This window comes from Microtus oregoni, unplaced genomic scaffold (assembly GCF_018167655.1).
Source record: "Microtus oregoni isolate MIOR12 unplaced genomic scaffold, Mior012 000009F_ref0000495, whole genome shotgun sequence".
Taxonomy (NCBI): Eukaryota; Metazoa; Chordata; class Mammalia; order Rodentia; family Cricetidae; genus Microtus; species Microtus oregoni.
In genome coordinates, this window is record NW_024543068.1 from 10,824,406 (window position 1) to 10,843,702 (window position 19,297).

At 53.6% G+C, this 19,297-nt stretch overlaps 1 protein-coding gene across 2 annotated transcripts; it reads right to left on the reverse strand.

Moving 5' to 3' along the window:
• Positions 1–3,777: 3,777 nt before the first annotated feature.
• Vash1 (vasohibin 1) lies at positions 3,778–18,668 on the reverse strand. Of its 2 annotated transcripts, XM_041658378.1 has the most exons (7): positions 18,336–18,668; positions 13,337–13,425; positions 11,966–12,022; positions 10,453–10,527; positions 9,484–9,865; positions 8,306–8,418; positions 3,778–7,574 (listed from the first exon to the last, which is right to left on the reverse strand). In XM_041658378.1, exons 1-7 carry the CDS (start codon positions 18,666–18,668, stop codon positions 7,502–7,504), a joined length of 1,122 nt encoding a protein of 373 aa, XP_041514312.1. In that variant the 3' UTR covers positions 3,778–7,501. The 2 variants fall into 2 exon arrangements, with proteins under 2 accessions (XP_041514312.1, XP_041514313.1); XM_041658379.1 differs by lacking the exons at positions 11,966–12,022; positions 13,337–13,425.
• Between the last annotated feature and the right edge of the window lie 629 nt (positions 18,669–19,297).

Below are 19,297 nucleotides of genomic sequence, written 5' to 3' on the forward strand. Positions count from 1 at the left end.
ATTACCCCTTCCATGGTTGGTCTTTTCATTAGGACTCTGAGAGACATGGGGTTTGAGAGAAGGTTGGAGGATGTGGAGGGCAGAGAGAGGGTCTGAGGATCCTGTGGGTGGGGCCTTAAGTGAGGATAGGGCCTTAGGATCTAAATGGAGAACAGAAAATCTTGCCATCTGCCCGTTTTCTTCCCTGTGCTCTGGGGCTTGGGAGGCACAAGGTTTGAGTGAAGTCCCCCACCCTGCCCTCTGCAGAGTGCATCTGCCTTCTCTGTCCCCCACGAGAAGAGCAGGGCTCTAATTTAGCTGCTTTTCACTCTTACTCCATCTGCTGCTCTGCGTCTTGTAGACTGTAGACTTTTGCAGATGGATCGGTGTGGAAAGCAGGATGTTCCTGGTCAAAGCAGTGGCAGCTGCGTGAGGCATGATGTGTGTGGCGGATGCCCCTTGTCGGGTGTCTATTTCTGATCATCTCTTGTAGTTGGAGCCAGGGTTGAGCCGTGGCCATCTGTCATTGGAAACACTTCTCTTCCTTGCCGGGCCTAACTGCCAGTACTTATGTCCTCCCCTCGTCTTCGTATGCAGTACACCAAGCCAAGGCCTCGTGAGAGGAGCCGTGGTTTTCTGTCCTACCTCCACAGCTTGTCAGTCCCGTACTCAATCACGAGGCAGTGTCTCTCCAGGGACCTGGCATTATTTAGAGCTGCTGGCGCACTCTGGGTCAGAATCCACTGGTTTAGGAGAAAGCAACTCTATCCAGGGATTTGGATTAGGGTGACTTACCTTGGCCAGATTGGTTGATGAGTAGGTAAGTCACTGACTCCCTCCACCTTTCAGTTTGCATCCTTTGGTGAAAGGAAATTGAGAGAATACTTCCGAGGGGGATTAGGTTTGTGTTGCTAGTGCCGTGGCAAGGAAAGGATGCTAAGAATGCCAAAAAATTCTGGTAGACTGGGGAGGATGGTTGTTCCCAGGAAGATTATATGATTGGTCCCATGGGCTGGGAAGTCTTTGAAGTTCCAGGCTTTGAGTTACAGTTCTAGTGCACTTTTTCCCTCCATGGAGGGTCCCCCAGTGCCTCAATCCCTAAACACACACACTAGAATTTTGGTTAACAGTTTATACTGAGCTTCCACTTAATGTGTGTGTGTGTGCGTGGGCGCATGTTCAGGTGGGTGCACGTGTGCATGGATGTTTGCGAATGTGTGCGCGTGCATGTGGCAATCAGAGACCAACTGTGGGTGCCATCTTTCAGGATCTGTCCACCCTGGTTTTTGAGACAGGACCCACTCAATGGCTTAGGACTTAATAGAGTAGTCTAGACTGGCTGGGCAGTAAGCTCCAGGGATCCCTTCTGCTTCCTCGGGGCTGAGATTACAAGAATGTGCTACCATGCCCAGTTTTATGTTGGCTTTATGGATCCAACTCAGGTCCTCAGGCTTGCACAACAAACACTTTATGGAGCGATTTCCACTTCCCACTAGGAGGCAGTAGGGGTGTGGCCTTGACAACTCTTTCACAAAGCGACAAGCTCAGAGTCTTGAAGCTTGACTTAATTTCTTGCCGATTTATGCTCCTCCAACGTAGCCTTCCCAGAGGAACAGGGGAGCCAGGCTTTCTTGCAGGTTGCCCTGTAGGGCAGGGGCCTGGAAGAGCTCGGAAATACCTTTCAGCTGGAGGGAAGGGAAGGAATCCAGTCAACCAGCTTCTTCTGTTTTTTCTTTCCAGTTCCTGTGCTGGTATGCAGTGAACCACTGGAGAACTGGGTTTTGGTGTGTTGAGTAATCTACGCTGCAGTTTCTCTTTTCCCAGGGCATGAAAGCCCTTCTCCACGGTTTCCACCAGGAAAACGCTGTCTGGACTGCGGCACCTTTGCCTGCCCTTTGATTGCTGAAGACAAGGGGCATTTAGAAAGCCTGGTGAGGTTCACATCACACTGGGGCAGAAGAGTGTGAACTCCATGTGTTTTGCAGGAAAGCTGGCCGCTCTGTACTACTCCCAGTCCCTATGACCCACCGAGCGAGACTTGAGCTAGCTCTGGAGAGAATGACGTCCTATATTCTATTACACTTACAGTCTGGAAATCTGGTTTTCCATTAGCAAGTTCTCTCTGGCTAGGGATTGCAAAGAGTTGTCATGTGTGGGCTAGCTCAACGAGTTAGCCGGTCTGTCTCCTCTACCTGTCAGGCCTTCACAGCTGGTTCTCCACCCCCTTGGCAAACACTTAAGTGTTGCCAGGCAACCTTAGTGCATCTGGGTCAGTCTTGGTCCTTGGTATGACAATTGCTTCCCGTTGGCACTGCCCTCCACAGTAGCAGTCGAAATGCTGGGTCCTGGCAGATGGGAAAGACGCGTCAGTCCTTCAGTCTCTTCAGGGCTTTGGGGAAGTGTCAATTTAGTCACGTGCCTGAATGAGGAAGGGCCAGGCTGTGTGCCTGGGAGAGCCCAGGCAGCAGAAAATAAGGCAAAAGCTTCCCTCAGGAAAAGGGTTCTGAGCGGCCCAGAGGTCAGCAGCAATACATCTGCATTCTATGAAAGTGGCTTAGCAGTGACCACGATGAACCTGGTTCCCTGATGCCCTAGGCTCACCTCAACTCATCCCTATCCCTGAATTCAGAAATAATTCCAGGCCCATTGGGGCTTCCCACCAAGTCCTGTGCTGTTTTTCACTGTAGCTAGACTTACACATGTAGACAGCACACCCTTATGGAATTCTGTGAATTCACCATATCCACAAACTCCAGTTACCTTTGTGTAAATGTTTGTTTTAAGTTGGGGGCCGGTACTTTAGCTGGCAACAAAACTGCCTCAATTTAAGTGGTCACAGTCAGTCAGGGGAAAGAAGAAAGACGGTTCCTTTTAGGAAGCCACCGCAGAAATCCGAAGTTCCTTCTCGACAGTTGCCCATCTATAGCTTTGGGGAAACCTCTGGACCCACCACTGTCCTCTCCATTGTCCTCTGGCTCCGAGCCTCTTGCCCACTCACACTAAGCGCAAACACCGGAAACCAAGCCAAGGCGCACAAGAATGCAGCGTTTGTCAGCTAGACTCACTCCCCATGCCTCACAAGGGTAAAAGGGGTCAATCTACCCCTAGATATTAGCAGATGGCCTCTCCTCCCCAGTGCAGTGCTGACCCCAGGCACTGTGATCTGGTCAGCACAGCCCTGCAAAGGACAGAGGCTTGCTGGGTTAAAACCGTCCTCGCCAGGACAAGGTGGGGTTTGCTGTCCCGTAACACGGCCTCTTCTCTACAGTCTGCCTTTTACCCTTGTGAGGCATGGGGAGTGAGTCTAGCTGACAAACGCTGCATTCTTGTGCGCCTTGGCTTGGTTTCCGGTGTTTGCGCTTAGTGTGAGTGGGCAAGAGGCTCGGAGCCAGAGGACAATGGAGAGGACAGTGGTGGGTCCAGAGGTTTCCCCAAAGCTATAGATGGGCAACTGTCGAGAAGGAACTTCGGATTTCTGCGGTGGCTTCCTAAAAGGAACCGTCTTTCTTCTTTCCCCTGACTGACTGTGGAGGGCTAGGGAAGAGGCACCTGCCAGCAGGATGGGAAACATGATCCCAGACTAGGGCTAGCAAGAGCTGAATAGCTCTGACAGACTGAGAGAATCCAGAAATCCCATCACAGCTTGCCAGGGCTAAGAGGCTTCCTGTTCCCCACTCTTTGGTTCTCCTCCCATCTGCTTAGGATCTTGGCTTCTTCCTGCAGTCAGTGAGGCTGATGAGTGTGGGAATGGGTTTGGGCTCCAGCTCCCAAAGTGAAGCAGACAAGGTTTCATGTGATTTCTGCCAGCCCATACAAGAGGAGCTGGGGAGACTTTATTCATTTCGGGGAAGAAAGTGAGAAAGGAATGAGACAGAGTGTGCGGTGAAAGGCAGGGATAATACTGATACAAAGACGGATAAAGACATCGAGGACAACACAGCATTCGGACAAAGCACCCGGGGTGGATGTCCATCATCATGGGCCCAGGGCTCGACTATATCCAGACTTCTCTTTAGACTTAACAAGGAGGCTTGGGATCCCAAAGCACTGAGCTGGACGGAGTGAGAGGGTCCTAGCAGGGGACTTGCAGCTAACCCTGTGCAGCCCCACCTGCCCCGAGATGCTGGGGGGAAGCTGTGGTACCTGGCAGGGTTAACCCTTAGCTCCCACCTACTCCTCCTAGAATAGCCTGGCCTTTTACACTTCTGGCTTCTTGGTTCTCACCTGCACATCCTTGCACTCTTAACACCACTGGCAGCATGTCAGGGTGGGGCAGGCATGCGGTAAGCCAGAATTCATTCCAGGCAGGACAGCCAGGTGTACATGCACACAGTCCTCAGGGCACTCACTGCACAGCTATCATCAGACCTATTCCCTTGAGCCGGAAGTCATCCCAGCTGGAAGGGGATGGGGCATGATACAACAGAAAGGACTAGACATCAGCCATGGTTGTTTTCTGAGTCTGCTCCTCAGTACCCGGTCTCTAGGCTTCATCATCGAGTCTGGGGCCAGGGGGCTGCCGCTCTGCCCATTTGGCCATGCCCACTAAGGATGGGTGGCTGGCATGAGGGAACAGGGGAGCATGGGAATGTGAGGTTTTGGAGGGAAAGGACTGGCAGGTAGCTGGGTAGAGAGGAAGGTTCTCTGAAGACGGCTTCCCAGGGTTCTGACCAACACCTCTGCCCTCACCTTGACCCTCCTCAGCCAGCAGTCCCCAAGGGCGGGTCCGAGAAGCTAAGGCAGGTGTGAGCCAGGAGCCTGGGGTCACACCTGCCAGATCCCTGTCCCTCACAGGAAGTGAGATGAAGTGATGCCATGGGTGGTGACTAAGGCCCCAAAGTCCCTGCCCCTGCCTCTGCCAGAAGCCATCCAGCCAGGCCAGCTCCCAGAAAGCACAGCCTGTGTAAACGGCCCCTGAGGGGAGGATGACTTGCTACATACGACTAAAGAGTAAAAAATAAAAAGCACCATGGTGGCCCATGACAGTCTCCACAGGCCGGAGGTCCTTAGCTCAGGAGAGGGGAACAGCATGGGGGGGTCACACTGGCCTTCAGCTGTTCCCCCACACCCGGAACAAGTCAGTGCCCCACCCACCTGCTCCCTTCTTTCCCGGGCCACATACCTGACTTCAGATCCCCTTACAGCTCTTTCTCCCATATTCTGTCACATCTTGACGTTCCCAGAGACATACAGGGCTACGGATAAGCAGCCATGTTCAGATCCAAAAAAGATCTTGTCCAGCCTTGTACCGCTTAAAGTGGGCATGGGAACATGGGGACCACTGCCCTATTCCTGAACTCTGAAGCAGATCCAATAGTCTTATGCCCCTTTGGGGCTCCAGCCATGGGCCTGGCCAGGGGTATAGCCTAGGGGAAGGCTATGCACTTCCCAGGGACCCTCTGACCCCAGGAGGAACCAGGTGAGGCAAGGGACAAAGCAGCCAGCACCCCCCCCCCCCCATGGCTCCTTGTGCTGGGTTCCACGGGCTTGTCTCTGGGTCTAGGAGCTGTTGGTGTGATGGGCAGCCAGCCTCTGTGTGATACCGGTCAGCAGCAAAGGCATCCCTCCTCCTCTTCCCTCTCTCCTTCTTCCTCCTCTCCTCCCTCTCCCTCCTCTCTACTTCCAGCCACCTTCCATTTCCTGGCAGGCACAAGCTTCACCGTTCTATCCCATTGTACCCCCTCTGTGAGCCAGCAACCACACGCATGGTCTCTGTAGGGTGGGGTGAGGGGGATGACATAGGAAGCAGGCCCTTTCTGCCTCTGGGAAACTTAAAACTGCCACTTTTCCACGCACAGCACCCAGGAGTCTCCCCACAACCAGTCCAAGCTCTCTACCCGAGAGGCCGGTTATTCTCACCTATAGCGATCATTTCTTGAACGGATTGTTAATTTTTAAAAATTACCATTCATGTTCTAATTCAAAGCCCTGGCCTTAAAAAAAAACAAACAAACCAAAGCACTCCCTCCCCCCCCCCAAAAAAAAACTACCACATAGGGTCTGCCCTGTGGGAACAGCAGAACACAGCAGCCCACTTTAGCAGGGTGTGCTCTTTCCTGGACACAGTCCCACCCAGAACTCTTCCTCATCTGCTGGTCCTGCAGGCATTTGAGTTCGGTTGCTCTTAACCAAGCCCTCTACCCTCTGCAGCCATGTGGCAGCTGCTCTGGCTGACTCTGTTTCTCAGGAAAGCACATTCACGGTCACCTCATCCTGCTATCCCGTCACTTAAAGCCTCCAGCAACCTGACAAGTACTGTCTGTGCTGCAGGGACCACAGTCCCCACAGGGCCCCATCCTGCACTGCCTCCCACTGTCTCACTTACACTCCCAACTCCTGGGCTGTCTCTCCTCCCCCAGCCCTGACAGCCCCTCTCCACCCCTCACTTTCCTATCCGGGATCTCTTGCCTGAGGGCCGCGAGAGAGACAACTCCTGATGCTGCCTGCCTGGCCTCCTCCCTTCCAGTGCCCCACGGATCCATCCGCTCAAGTTGGCTGCCACCCCAAGCCTAAATGGGCAGCTAAGGAAGGGAAGGTGGGCCTTGGGTATAGGCATCCTGGTCTAGTCTTGTTTCCCCAGCAAGGGCTGAGATGACTAGAACGGGAGAAAAGAGCCCACTCAAACAACTAGAGGCCCCCACTCACCTACTCCAGCCCCAGCCAGTTTCTCAAGGTCATGGTATCCTCAGTGCAGTTCTGGGCGCTTTACAAAGTCCAGCCCTTCTGCAAGGAGTCCCCAGGCTGCAGTAAGAGTCAAGACTAGACTGAACCAGTCTAGTGTGCTGGGGGCCAGGAACTCTTCCCTGAACAGTCCTCTCCTTGTCTGCCTATAGCTTAATCACACACTGGCTATGGTGACAGTGTGTGTGTGTGTGTGTGTGTGTGTGTGTGTGTGTGTGTGTGTGTATGTGTGCGTGCGCGCGCCTGTGTATGTGTTGGGAGGGGCACAGTGCTGTCTAAAGAGTCATGCTGACCCGAGGGCTCTCCTGGATCATAGGCTTCCACCTTAAACAGATGTGTCCTCCGCCACGTTCCTGATTTGAGGACTACATGGACCTTTCTCAGGGGAACCCCTACCCTGCTTCCCTTTTCCTGGGTCATGATTCTCCATCCCGACCCCACCCCACCCTCACCCCACAGACTGGTGAGGCTAGCCAACCTCATCACTGCTGATTGGAGCACCACAGAGCCAGCAAGCCCTCCTCCCCAAGCCACAGAGTGCACAGAAAGAGCAAGCCTTGCCAGCTACCAGCATATCCACGTGCCTTTCCCTCCAAATACCTTAAACTTCAGTTGTAGGGTTAAAACTCCAAATGAAATACTAACTGCTTCTTGGCCCAAGGTTAGGGGCTTGGCTCTGTGAGAGGGGAAGTCACCTGGGGCTGATCTGCAAGGCATCCTTCCTGCCTCCCACCCCTAGCCCACCGGATCACCAGCCCCTGCCTGAAGGGAGTAGATTCTTTCCTGCAGGTAGGTCAGGGCCTCCAGAAGCAGAGGAGGCCTGGGGGTGCTGGCAGCAGCCTCACACCCGGATCTGGTACCCATTGAGGTCTGGCATGGCTTTGGGCTCTGCAGGCTTCTTCTCCCCTGACGGCCTGCAGAAGAGAAACAGGGGGTTCAGAAGAAGAGCGAGTGGTTCCTAGGGAGATGGAAAAGAGGGAGGGAAGGTGGAAGAGAGGTGGGGGAGGGCTGTCCAGCTGGCTTCCCTCCTCGAAGGGGTCTTTACAGCAGCAGCAGAGGGTATAGGGACTGTTTCTGGAGCCATAGTCAGCCAGCCTAGGGTGTCCTAGGTAATTCCCTGCAGCTGTCACACAGCCTTCTGCTCAGGGTGATGGTGTTTTAGCGGCAGAGGTCTGCTTAGCACCCCTCCCTTCGCAGCGGACAGGTGACTCCAGAGGGACAGTTATACTTAAAGCAAGAGTCAGGATGATTTGTGGGAGAGGGCACCAGAGCGAGAGGCCTGCTCTTTAAATAGCAAGTCTTACCATTTGAGCCCAGACAAAAACCCAGACCACAAGGGCAAAAGTTGTGTTCGAAGCCTTTTCTCCAGGCTGTGCAGTTGGGTCATAGACCAGCAAACTGCAGGAGCGCTCAGGGCCTTGTGGGAACCCCACAGAATTCATCCTCCCTCTTCAGTCCATTCTGCTGTCTACCTCAGACAACTGAGGGTATTTTCTTTAGGGGAAATGGCACCACACCGCTGGAGGCAATGCCAACACACCAACGCCTGGACCCGGCATCCCATGTGACTTCCCAAAGAGAAATGGATGGGAAGAAAAGAGGAGTGAGGAGGAGCCAGGAAGAGGAGAGAAGCCCCCTTTCTCACCGTCTCTCACTGCGGCTGTTCCTGCGGTGTGGGCTGGACTGGGCTCTCTGCGGGGAAGAAACATCCTTCTTCCGGTCCTTGGTGGGAGAGGGAGGGCCTGTCCCCTTGCCAATCTGGATGAGGAGGAAGAAACAAAAGCATGTTTTGGGCCGCCCCATGGCCCACTCTGCTCTGTCAGGAGTGTCCCTGGAAGCTGCCCTGGGCCCTGTGCACTCCAAGCCTTAGGTGGCCTTTGCCTTGTCTCTGGGTCACCCTGGCACTTGGGCAGTAGATTCTTGGTAGGGCTGTCTACTGTGAGGGTTCTGAACACAGTGTGGGAGCTGTCGCTGGGCTCCCACAGGACTGGAAGACATCTTTAAAGGTAGTTGTGCCTGCCAGATGGGGCTATGGGAAATGCTCTGGGACAAGTCCTACCAGCCCGACGGTGACCCTGACTATCTTAGGTCAATCAGATGCCAGACTGGTAATTGTAACTCTGATTCAGAAAAACAAAATGAAAAAACAAACAAACAAACAAAAAAAACAAGTCATCCTTTATGTAGTATGGTCAGCCTGTTTTGAGTTTTCTTCTCTCCCAGACAAATGGGGAGCTGCAAAAGAAGCAACATGGGGAGTCTAGCGCTGAGCAGGCTGGGTCAAAAGCACTGAAGAAGGAATCTTTAGGATGCCTGGAAAACACTGAACCCCGGGGGGTGCAGGGCCAGGGAGAAGGGAGTGGCTTCAGCATGGAGAACTTCTCTGTAATGTAGGCCTAGGGCAGCATCTACCTTGGGGGAAGACAATGTTAACCACAGGGGTTTGAAGGAGCAGGTCAGAGTGCAGTCGGGCTGTGGAGGCTCACTACCCTACTCCGCCACCCACTCAGATAGGCCTGGCACTGTTTCTTCCATTCAACGCACCCTGGCCCGATGTACCATATCCCTGATCTTCACATGTCCAAGCCTTAGCCTGTGCAAAACCCGCTCACTCCCTTCCCCCTCCTAGAGTAGGGTTCTTGGTCTGCCCACCCAAGGTTCAACTTCAACAGCAGGACTTTCTTGAGTAATGCCTGATCCCGAGTCCAAATAGATACTTTGTTCTCAGGAGCCCCTACTGGTCGGGGCAAGCCAGCGAAAGCATGGCGATCCTATAAGGATGCAGGGTTGACAGTGGCCCCGGGGACCACTGCTGATCCTAACCTTGAGACGCATGTCTCGGGCGTGCCGCTCAAGCTCCTTGCGGAAGTCTTCCCGACCCAGCCGCTCCACGTCCAGCACTGAGTGTTTCCATTCAATCTGTTCCACGCTGTGGGGGTCGTGGGATACGCACTGGCCCAGCTTTACCTTCTTCAGCACATGCCAGCAGCGGCCATAGGCCGCCTCATAGTCCAGCACGAGCTCACTGAGTGTGCGGAAGGCTGGAGGTTTATACATCAGGTCCTCCCTTCGGCTCATGCCCAGGGCTCCATAGCGGCCCCCAAAGTTCACCCCCAGCACAATGTGGCGGAAGTAGTTCCCTGAGAAATAGGTTTTGAAGCTGATGGGGAAACGTTCCAGGGTGGGCATGCTGTTGGTGAGGTAACTGGTGAAGCGGTGAGTTATGGAAAGCGCCAGGGCAAAATGGCATACGAGTGCCAAAGAGTGCCTAAACGGGACCTGTCTCCCTCCCCAGCCCTGACTGGGGTCCCCACAGAGGGCTGCTTCTCCGGGGAGACTTGCCAGCCTTCCCAGGTGCTCCCCTGCCCTGGGAGGGGTTTGGGCGAGAAACCCTGTGCATCTTTGCAGGCAGTTCTATTTCCAAGACGCCATCTGCCTTCTCTACAGATCAGCACTATCTGGACGCGCCAACAGCGGGCCTCCCCGCTGCTGCTCCTGGACTTAGAAATGGCACCAGAGCCAGGGTGCAACACTGTACCCATATGTGGAGTGCCAAAACCAGGGTCACCTTGTCTATGTTGCTATCCAGCAGGCCTGACGTGGTAGCAAGAGACAACAACCTCCCCAAGGATCCTCTCTCTCGCAGGGATTCCTCCACTCCTGGAGGCCGCTCCCTGCTGCGGGCCAAGAGAGGCTAGGAATGGTGGGAGCCCCGAGCCCTGAAGACCCTCCCCTACTACAGCAGGCAGCCAAGGCACTCTGAACCACTCTCCCAGACCCCAGGAAGGATACATTCCCAGGATCACAGCTTCCAGGCATTTGATTGGCAGAGCCTCTTTGGTCATTTCCTTGGCCAGGTCCATCAGCCTATGAGAAAGGGAGGCGGAGCCGTGTGGTGAGCGTCTTCAGCACCCTCAGGCTCTATTTGGTGAGGAGCCAGAAAGACTCGGCTGAGACTGCTCTCTAAGCTTGGTGTTATCCTCCCGGGCCTGGTGTTTCCTTCCCCCTCCCAAGTCAAGAGTCTCAGGGGGTGACTCGGGGGCAGGCCCTGGAGCTCAGGAAGTAGGCCTATTCTCTCTGCACTTCCCTCCTTTCGCTTCTTCCTCTCTTGCCGGGCTCCTGCTTAGACTTAGAGAGGGGAGAGGGAAGCATGAATGGTGGGCCCCACGCAGTGCAATAGGGCTGAGGGGAGGTGAGAAGCTTAGCATTGATGGTTTCCCTTCCTGAGCACAGCCAGCAAACATGCCTCATCCAACCCCAGCGGCCGAACTCCCTAACTGATGGAAAGTACTCTCTGCAGCCTGGATGTAGGATCTCGGGAAGACAGCTGTCCCTGCCTGCCCCTGAGCTTGGAATTTAGCCCTCGCCCGCTTTTGTTTTTCTAGACAGGGTTTGTCTGTGTAACCCCGGCTGCCCTATCCTGGAGTTCACTCTGTTGACCAGGCTGGTCTCGAATTTAGAGATCCGCCTGCCTCTGCCTCCCAAGTGCTGGGACTAAAGGTGTGGGCCATCACCACCTGGCAAAAATTAGGCCATTTCAAAACAGCCTATCCTCCAGGTCTGGGGCCTCAGCTTGGCCACTGGCGTTGCCTGGGACTCCTGTAACCAATGGGAAGATGGGATGGGACACCAGCACACAGCAGCAACTGACGGACAAGAGGAAAGCCCAGGATCAGAGAAGGTGGGTTCGACCCAAGAATTTCTAGACCGGGCAATTAATTAAATAAGCAATTCAGGGCATCCCCCACCCCCTGCCACAACTAAGCACCTTAAAACAGACTATCTAGAATAAGAGATTCGGTCTACATGCTGAGTCTGCATGCTGAGTCACGACAGGCTAGGAAGTGAGACATGCAGTCTCTTTCCTGTGGGATCTGATGCTTAGACACTGGACTTTCTACTTCAAGACCAGGAGAATCCAGGACAAACTGGGTAAGTATATAGGTACCATGTGATGCAGGGTGCATGGGAGGCTTCAAGGAAAGAAGAGGGAGAGGTTCTTCCCTGTTCCCATCCCACCCCTGCCCTGCCCACAGCACCTACCAGACAACCTGGGGAGGGGGGTTACCCTACTTACTAGTTACTAGCTGAGCTTTGCTTTCCTAAGCCTTAGGTGGCTATCTCATTGGGATTTCCCTTCCCAGGGTAGCGCCCTTCCCCCATACTATGGCTGGCTTTTCAGGGAAGTCCCTGCCTTCCTTCTTAAGCAGTCACTCAAAGCAAACCACCGAGGTTCCCTAGTGGGATCAAACCCAAGGAAAGGGTGGGGAAACCCTGAGAGCCCGGCCAGAGGCCTGGTACTTACCCTGTCAGAGGTCTGCTCTTCTTAATTTCAAAGAACTGTGTCCCCGTGTGATTGTACCTGGGGACAGTGGTTAAGGGCGTCCTGGCTTGGTTGGGAAGGCTGTGTCTTTCCCTTGGCTGCCGCCCCAGAGGCTGGATGGCTATAGAAGGACCCCTTTGCAACATCTGCCACAGAGCACCATACGGGCCGCTTAGGACTTGTTCTCTGGGAAGAGGGCCTAGGGTGCAGCATGGGGGTTCTCCTTGCTCTCACGGTGCTTATCTCCCTCGTCCTCTCCTGCCCTCTTGTCCCAGCACAGGACGCTGAGTGGGCAGCCAGCCCAGCCGGCTGAGAAAGTAGCCTTAGCTGGGGGCAGCTCCTTGGAGTGCTGGGTTTTCCAAACAGCTAAGAAGGCGGAAGGCCACCACCTCCCCTATGCCAGCTAGTTTTGTGTCAGCTCAGCACAAGCTAGAGTCATTTGGGAAAGGGGACTGTCAATTGAGAAGACGCCCCTACTAGACTGGCCTGTGATGAGTTCTCTTAGTTAGTGATTGATGTGGGGAGGGGGCCCAGCTCATTGTGTGTGGTGCAACTCCTGGGCTGGTGGTCCCGGATGCTCTAAGAAAGCAGGATGTATGAGCCACAAGGAGCAAGCAAGTAAGGAACACAGAACCCAGGACGCATGGCTCTCAGGCAGAAGCTCCAGGGGCCCAGAGCAAAGACATAACGGAACTGGCCTGCTGCCAGGGAAAAAAAGCGCCAAGAATTGGGGGAAAACTTCAAGCTATGGATAATATATCTTGGAGCAAAAGGTCCTTTTCCCTCCCCCATCCTCCCAAACCCAGCACTGCAATAGCCCCAAAGAGCTTCTTCCGTCCCTTTGCTGGGGCAGGATGAATGACAGCTGACACCCCCTTTTCTCATCAAGGTACTTAGGAGGCCCCTTCTCTCCCTACAGGCGCACGCACACGCACACACACGCACACATAAACACACACGCGCACACACACGCGCACACACGCACGCACACACACGCACACACGCACGCACATACGCATGCACACACACGCACACACACACGCACACACGCACGCACACACACGCACACACACACGCACGCACGCACACGCGCACACACACACAATAACACACGCACGCACATACGCATGCACACACACGCACACACACACACGCACACACACACACACACACACACACATACACACAGAGCATGGGGAAACAGGTGCTGGAGAAGCTGGAGCGTGTCCAGCACTCAGACAGCCTTGGCAGCTCTAGGGAACAGAAATGGCCCTGAGGATCCCTATCCAGGCCCCACTTGGTCTTCGGGGCTGTCACTAAGTGGTGGCCACTACTCCGGACCCAAGAGGATACTGCAGCTCCCTGATGTAGCGCTGCACGGCTTCCAGGCGCTCGGGGATGGGCGTCGTCGGCTGGAAAGTAGGCACACTTGGTATGGGAATCTAGGGACAGATGGAGGAAAGAAGCTCTGTCACATGGATAGGCACACCCTGGAGCTTCCAGCGCCCCCAGAGCAACAGCCAGGGGAGGCTCCTACTCTGAGCCACTTTCCCTGGGAGCCCTTCTTTCCCAAGGCTCCTCCCAGGCCTCCAGCTTAGCCATCCCTGATACCTGACTGTACTTCTATGTGGAACTTAGGTTGACCTTGCAATTTTACGCTGTTAAATAATTTTAGAAAAAACCAGCAGGATCCACTGACTACCTATATTAAATTTAAAATATGCATTAATTGATGCTTAACAAGAATGTCCGTATTGGGGTTAATTTGTTTGGGTTTAGGGGTTCACTCTGGTCTATGGCTTGGATGTGGCAAAGGTGTTAGGCACTTTGTCCCTGGGTAGGTTCTAGATAAAAGTATTGGGGTACTGCAGGCACCCCCTGGGAAAGGCAGTTCTCAGGATTGTCATCAAAGGGGCAGAACCAGCTCCTCCTTCCTATGGCCTCTGTGATCATCCAGTGTGATCTGCCTCCCCATGCTCCTGTCATGATGTCATCCACTGCCATCAGACCTTCCACAGTCTCAACCAACACAGGCCCCTCCAGCCCCAAAGCTAAAAGCTAAATAAACCTCATTTCTTCCTAAGTGTCCTGCCTCAGGCATTTCATTTTCGCAACGAGAAAACAGTTTAATACACTGGCTCGAGCACTAGATCAAAACTGGTTTCCACAGTGTTCCATTCTACCGCGTGGTACCATAAGCTAGGGGATCTATCCTAGACCGGTGGATATGACATCAGCCAGGGATGTCCGTGGCAGGACAGGTGTGCCAGGACTTCCAAAGCGCCAACCTGAACTGTCAAGGAGTATGGCAGTGGGGGGGGCAGTGGGGGGTCTTGCTTCAAAACACCCTTTCCCCACCCACTCCACATCTAACTAGTAAGTTCCCATCATTTCCCAGCAGGCTGCCATTGGACCACACAGAGTTTGCCCGTGACCACCTAGTTGCAAATGTACCAGGAGTCCCAAGTAAGTACACTCAGGGTGGGGCTATAGGGCGAGGAAGGACTCATTGTTGGTATGAGAGGCTGGGCCCAAGGAGGATTTTACAATATTCTAGTCGCTGTGGCTGGGCTCTGTCAGGAAGGGAAGTGACACACTGGTTATCGCCAGACACTTGTCTCTGGGGTGCTTCTTGTGGTGGGAGACCAGGACCGTGTCTCTGGCAGATACTGTTCCATTCCATAGGGTGCAGATGCAGGAAGGAAGGGCCCTGGCTCGGAGACAGTCTAGCATGTCTTTCTTCCCTCTTCCCTCCCCAGGGTCCTTTGCTTCCTGTCTGGGCAGTCTCCAGCAGCAGATACCACAGCCTGGGGAGGTTACTTCCCCTTCCACATCGGTACCATCTTCAAACTGGCACCGTCACTTATAGCCACCTGCGGGAGACAAGCTCAGGGTGGGCCCTGCCTTCACCTGTCTGGATCACTCTGCACCAAATGTGCACTTGAACTATCCGAGGGGCTGGTTGGCCATCCTGGTCAAGGGTATGGGGGTAGGGAGGTAGGCCAGAAATAGCTTAGCAAACCTCTGTAAGTAGTACTGCATCTCCACCCACGTAAGCTGACCTTTTCCCTTTTACTCAGTGTAGCAAAATCACCCCTCCTTGGGGAGTAGGTTCCAAGAACTGGAGTTGTAGCCGTATAACTGTACCCAGATGCTCATCAACCACTCTGAACAGGGAGGAAGCCATGGAAGAACAACTTGCCAGAGCTCAGGGAGAGAGATTTAGGAACAGGCTCAAGCCAGGACCAGATGGTACCCACAAAAGCATCATGGACACCTGCCTCCATCAAGGACCCGTCAAGAAGGTTGCTGTGCAAGAAGAATCAGACATGACCTAGGATCCTAAGCATGTCTTAGAGACCACTATCCCAAGGGCAAAGCTTGATCCCAGAACCAGACAGTCCAGGGTTGTAGGACAATCCTACTGAAAGAGTCCCTCAGGCCAACACAATGAGGAGGCTTAGGGGAGGTGGGAGAGCCTGTGGCTGGACTTGGGGGCAAGTCAGGAAGACTTAGTGATGACCAGAGCAGAACTGGCTCTGCTATGGAATCTAGCTCTGTGATTTCAGCGATGTCCTGAACAGCAGTGCCTCAGAGGGCTCATTGGTGAATGTTCCTCACTTGTGAAAGTGCAGCCACGGAACCCGCCTGGGGTATCACCGGGCTACTGCAAGCAGACACCTCAGGACACTGCCCAACACCTGGCTACAGATGTATGCCAAGGACTGTCCAGCACACGCTGCCCTGGGCTATCTGGCCCTCTAGAGACGCCTGGATGCCCGTCTGCAGATGCTCAGTGGTCAAAGCTGCAGCTAGATCTTCAGCATTAGGGTTGGGTCAGTGGTCGCTGGACTTTCAAAGGGATGACAGCTGGAAACAGCTAGAGAGATTCTCAGGAAGGAGCATAGCCTGCTGCTGGCTTCTGGATACTTCCAGAAACTGTTATGTTTGGGCTCACTCTCGCAGATACTGCAAGTGCTTATGGCTTGCTGCATGCCCTTGCTGTGGAGGGGACCCTATTAGACGCTCACCTAATGAGGTGTTTGTTACATGCTTTCCATGACCAGTTCATCTCAACATCCCCACGAAGTGGGCACTGCCGTTGATCAGTGCACTAGGGGATGCAGAAGGGGCAAGGATGCTGCACACCTTCCTCTTGTAAGTAGTTATGAGATAGCAAGGGTGAGAAGGCATGGTGGCTTCCCCTCAGAGAACTGCCTTTCACTGCACTGCCCTGCTGCTGTGCATCCAGCTTCCTGCAGAGGCTTAGCCTGTAAAACTCGGGGAAAGCAGGTGGGGGCATGGGAAGCTGTAGCAAAATGAGGGAGGGGAAAACAGAGCCCAGCCCCTCCTGCCAGCTGCCACAGTCTTGCTGTTCCCGTATCTCTTACTTTCCTGTAAAGATGCCAAAAAGTATGGATCATTATGAGAGAAATCACCCAATGTTATTGTTTGGCTCAAGCGACGGTCTGTTAAGATAATGTGTATCTTAAGAAACCGTTCCCGGGCCCATCAAGAACACTGTGACCTCTGCAGCAGGCCATCAGGGAGGGGACAGGCCAGGCTCAGGCCTTTCTGTGGTTCACAGTATGACACCCAATATTTGCTGCTCTTCTCCACAGCCTCTAGGGCTCCTCCACATCCCCTGGACCAAGTTTCCAGTTGAGCTTCATGGTTCCTCACTTCCTCCATCTGAGACGCTTTCCCAAAAAGCTTAAAGTTTCAGAATTCTCTCTGACTTTCTCACCTGACTCCACACTTTCATCTCTAACAAACAGCTGATCCCTTCGAACCTGTCCTTTTTTCCCCGAGCATGAGGCCTGAAGACCACATTACTGACCAATCACTGTTGAAGACACTAATGGATTGAGTCCTCCAAAGCAGTGACCGTTCTGCCACTGTCCTATGGTCCAATCCAGACAGAACCAGGAGGGCTGGATGCTGTGGGGGATGTGTGTAGCTCTGGTCTCATCAGCCAGATACTTTGGGTGGCCTCTCATCTCCCTCCTCACAATAGTCCCGGTTTCTCATTTCACCCTCTCCACCACCAGCCCATTTTTCAGATAAGAAAACTGTGGCTCAAGCAGGCTGGAGGGGATTGCCTTGAGCTCACATGGGCAGGCAGGAGATCCGAAACAATACCTAAATCCCGCGATGTCATACTTTCTTGTTTGGGAATTTGTCCCAAGGTCAAAAACTCAAAGCAGGATCCCAAAATTTGTGTTTTAGAATGTTCGACACAGTGTTCGTTTTAAGGATAAGACAGTGGAAACAATGTCCAGTTCAGACTAGCTGAATAAATGAGACGACGATGATGTAACTATTCAATCAGTCTAGCTTATTCCCCTGGGAAGCATTAGGCACTAGGAGCTCAACCTTCAACCTCAGATTATCTTTCCCCCAAACAGTTTTCTGATGGCTATGCCAATAACCCAGCGAAAGCAACACAGGCCTGGTCCCCAGGCATCAGGAACTCCATTCTCCCCTCTCTTCCTTCAGGACTAAGCTATAGGTCTGATTTCTGACCAATGGTCTCAGTACGTGGAACAGTGCTTCCTTAGACAAAACATAAACATTAACACACGCGCGCGCGCACACACACACACACTATAGCACACTGCACAACACAGCACTACCCAAATGCCCTTTCATTTAGCAAACACACATAAGCGCCCGCCCTGTGCCAGGCACACAGGAGACCTCAAGAAGACAAAGATGAATGAGACAGAGCCTCCCCTTCCTGAGCAGCACCATGGAGGCACTGTTGTGGCAGATGAGCTCTAGTCAATGCAGAACACTTTGCTCCTTTCTTCCCACAGGGTCACTGCTATGCCCCTGAATCTGGTACCCAACAGAGCTGAGCATCTGGAGCCCTAAGACCTGGTGCTGATCCCAGCTCTGCCACTTCCTACGTACCTTTTGAGTTTCTCATCTTAAAAGGGAGTCCAAACTATTTCCTTTGGGCTGTTGCTGGTCAAATTCAGTAGATATTATATGAAAATATTTTCTCATCATACAAAGTCATTCATCATTAGTCTCATTGTTTTTTGGCTTGTCAAATGTCCTGAGCCAGAAAGATGCCAAGCCACATTGGTTACCCAGTTCATCTGTGGCCCTACCCAGAAAGCCATGGAAGAGGGCCTCCTGGAGATAGAGCACTGAGCCTCCCTCATCAAATGACCCCGAAAGCACTGGAAAGAAAGTTCTGGACAGGTGTCACCTACCTATATTAAAAAAAAAATCTTACCAATGATCCCCTACTGTTTCCATCAGAAGCAAGATATGGGTTATTTTCTTAGCTTCAAGGTCAATATAACCCATCCTCATTGTGCCTGCCCGCTTCCTGTCTTACCTTGGGAAGGTCCGTGGCCCCACGGATCCGCAGGGCCACCTTCTCTCCATCCGGGTGGATCTTGGCCACATGCTTCCACATCCTTTCCCAGGTGGCTTCGTCCACTGGCAGTCCACCTCGGTTGACGAAGAAAGGGACACCTCCATCTCGTAGGTCCTCTTCCCCTTCCTCCTCTGGTTCCTCGTCTCTCTGTGCTGAGGCCCCTTCGCTGGTCTCCAAACGTTTAATGCCAGAGTGGGAGGCGGCGGCAGCAGCAGCAGCAGCGCTGGCGGCGGCTGCATTCGGGGAGGCACTGCTGCTGCCACTTGGGACCACCTTCTTTCCCCCTGGCATCCCTAAATCCTCGATGGGGGTGGGAGGATATATCAGGAAGCGGGAAAACTAAGTGCCTCACAGGAGGCTTCCCACATATCCGCTATAAAGATAACACATGGCCAAACAGTGCCGGGCGCCTTTAAGAAACCAGGGCGTGGCTCCTATACAATAAAATACTATTTGGTAAGAAAGAATCAGAGCATCAGCTTGGAGTGATGGCCAGGTGGGTTGCCTAGGGTCCGCCTTAGAAGCCCTGTTTTGTTTGAAAAACTGGATGAAGAGAACACACCCCAACTTGGCAGCCTATACAAAGCACCCCAATTTGGCAGCAAGAACAATGACCCGCAGCGATCTAGGATGGCTGAGAGAAAAGTGGGGTTCCGGGGGTGGGGAGACTGAGGCCAGACAGTTCTTGCAGCAATGCTGAAAAGGAGGCCCAAGGCACCGGTGCCCACTCCCCGTTTTGGAGAGAAGAAATTCCTCTACGGAATCCTTGCACACTCACACTGGCGCGAGCGGAGGGGGCCCACGTGAGCTCCCAGTCTGGACCCCAGGGATCGGGGATGCAGGGGGGGACGCGGCGCCGGGGGCGACTTCTCTGTCGCGACCCTTCCGGGAGCCAAGACTCGCAGCTGGCAGGGCGGGAA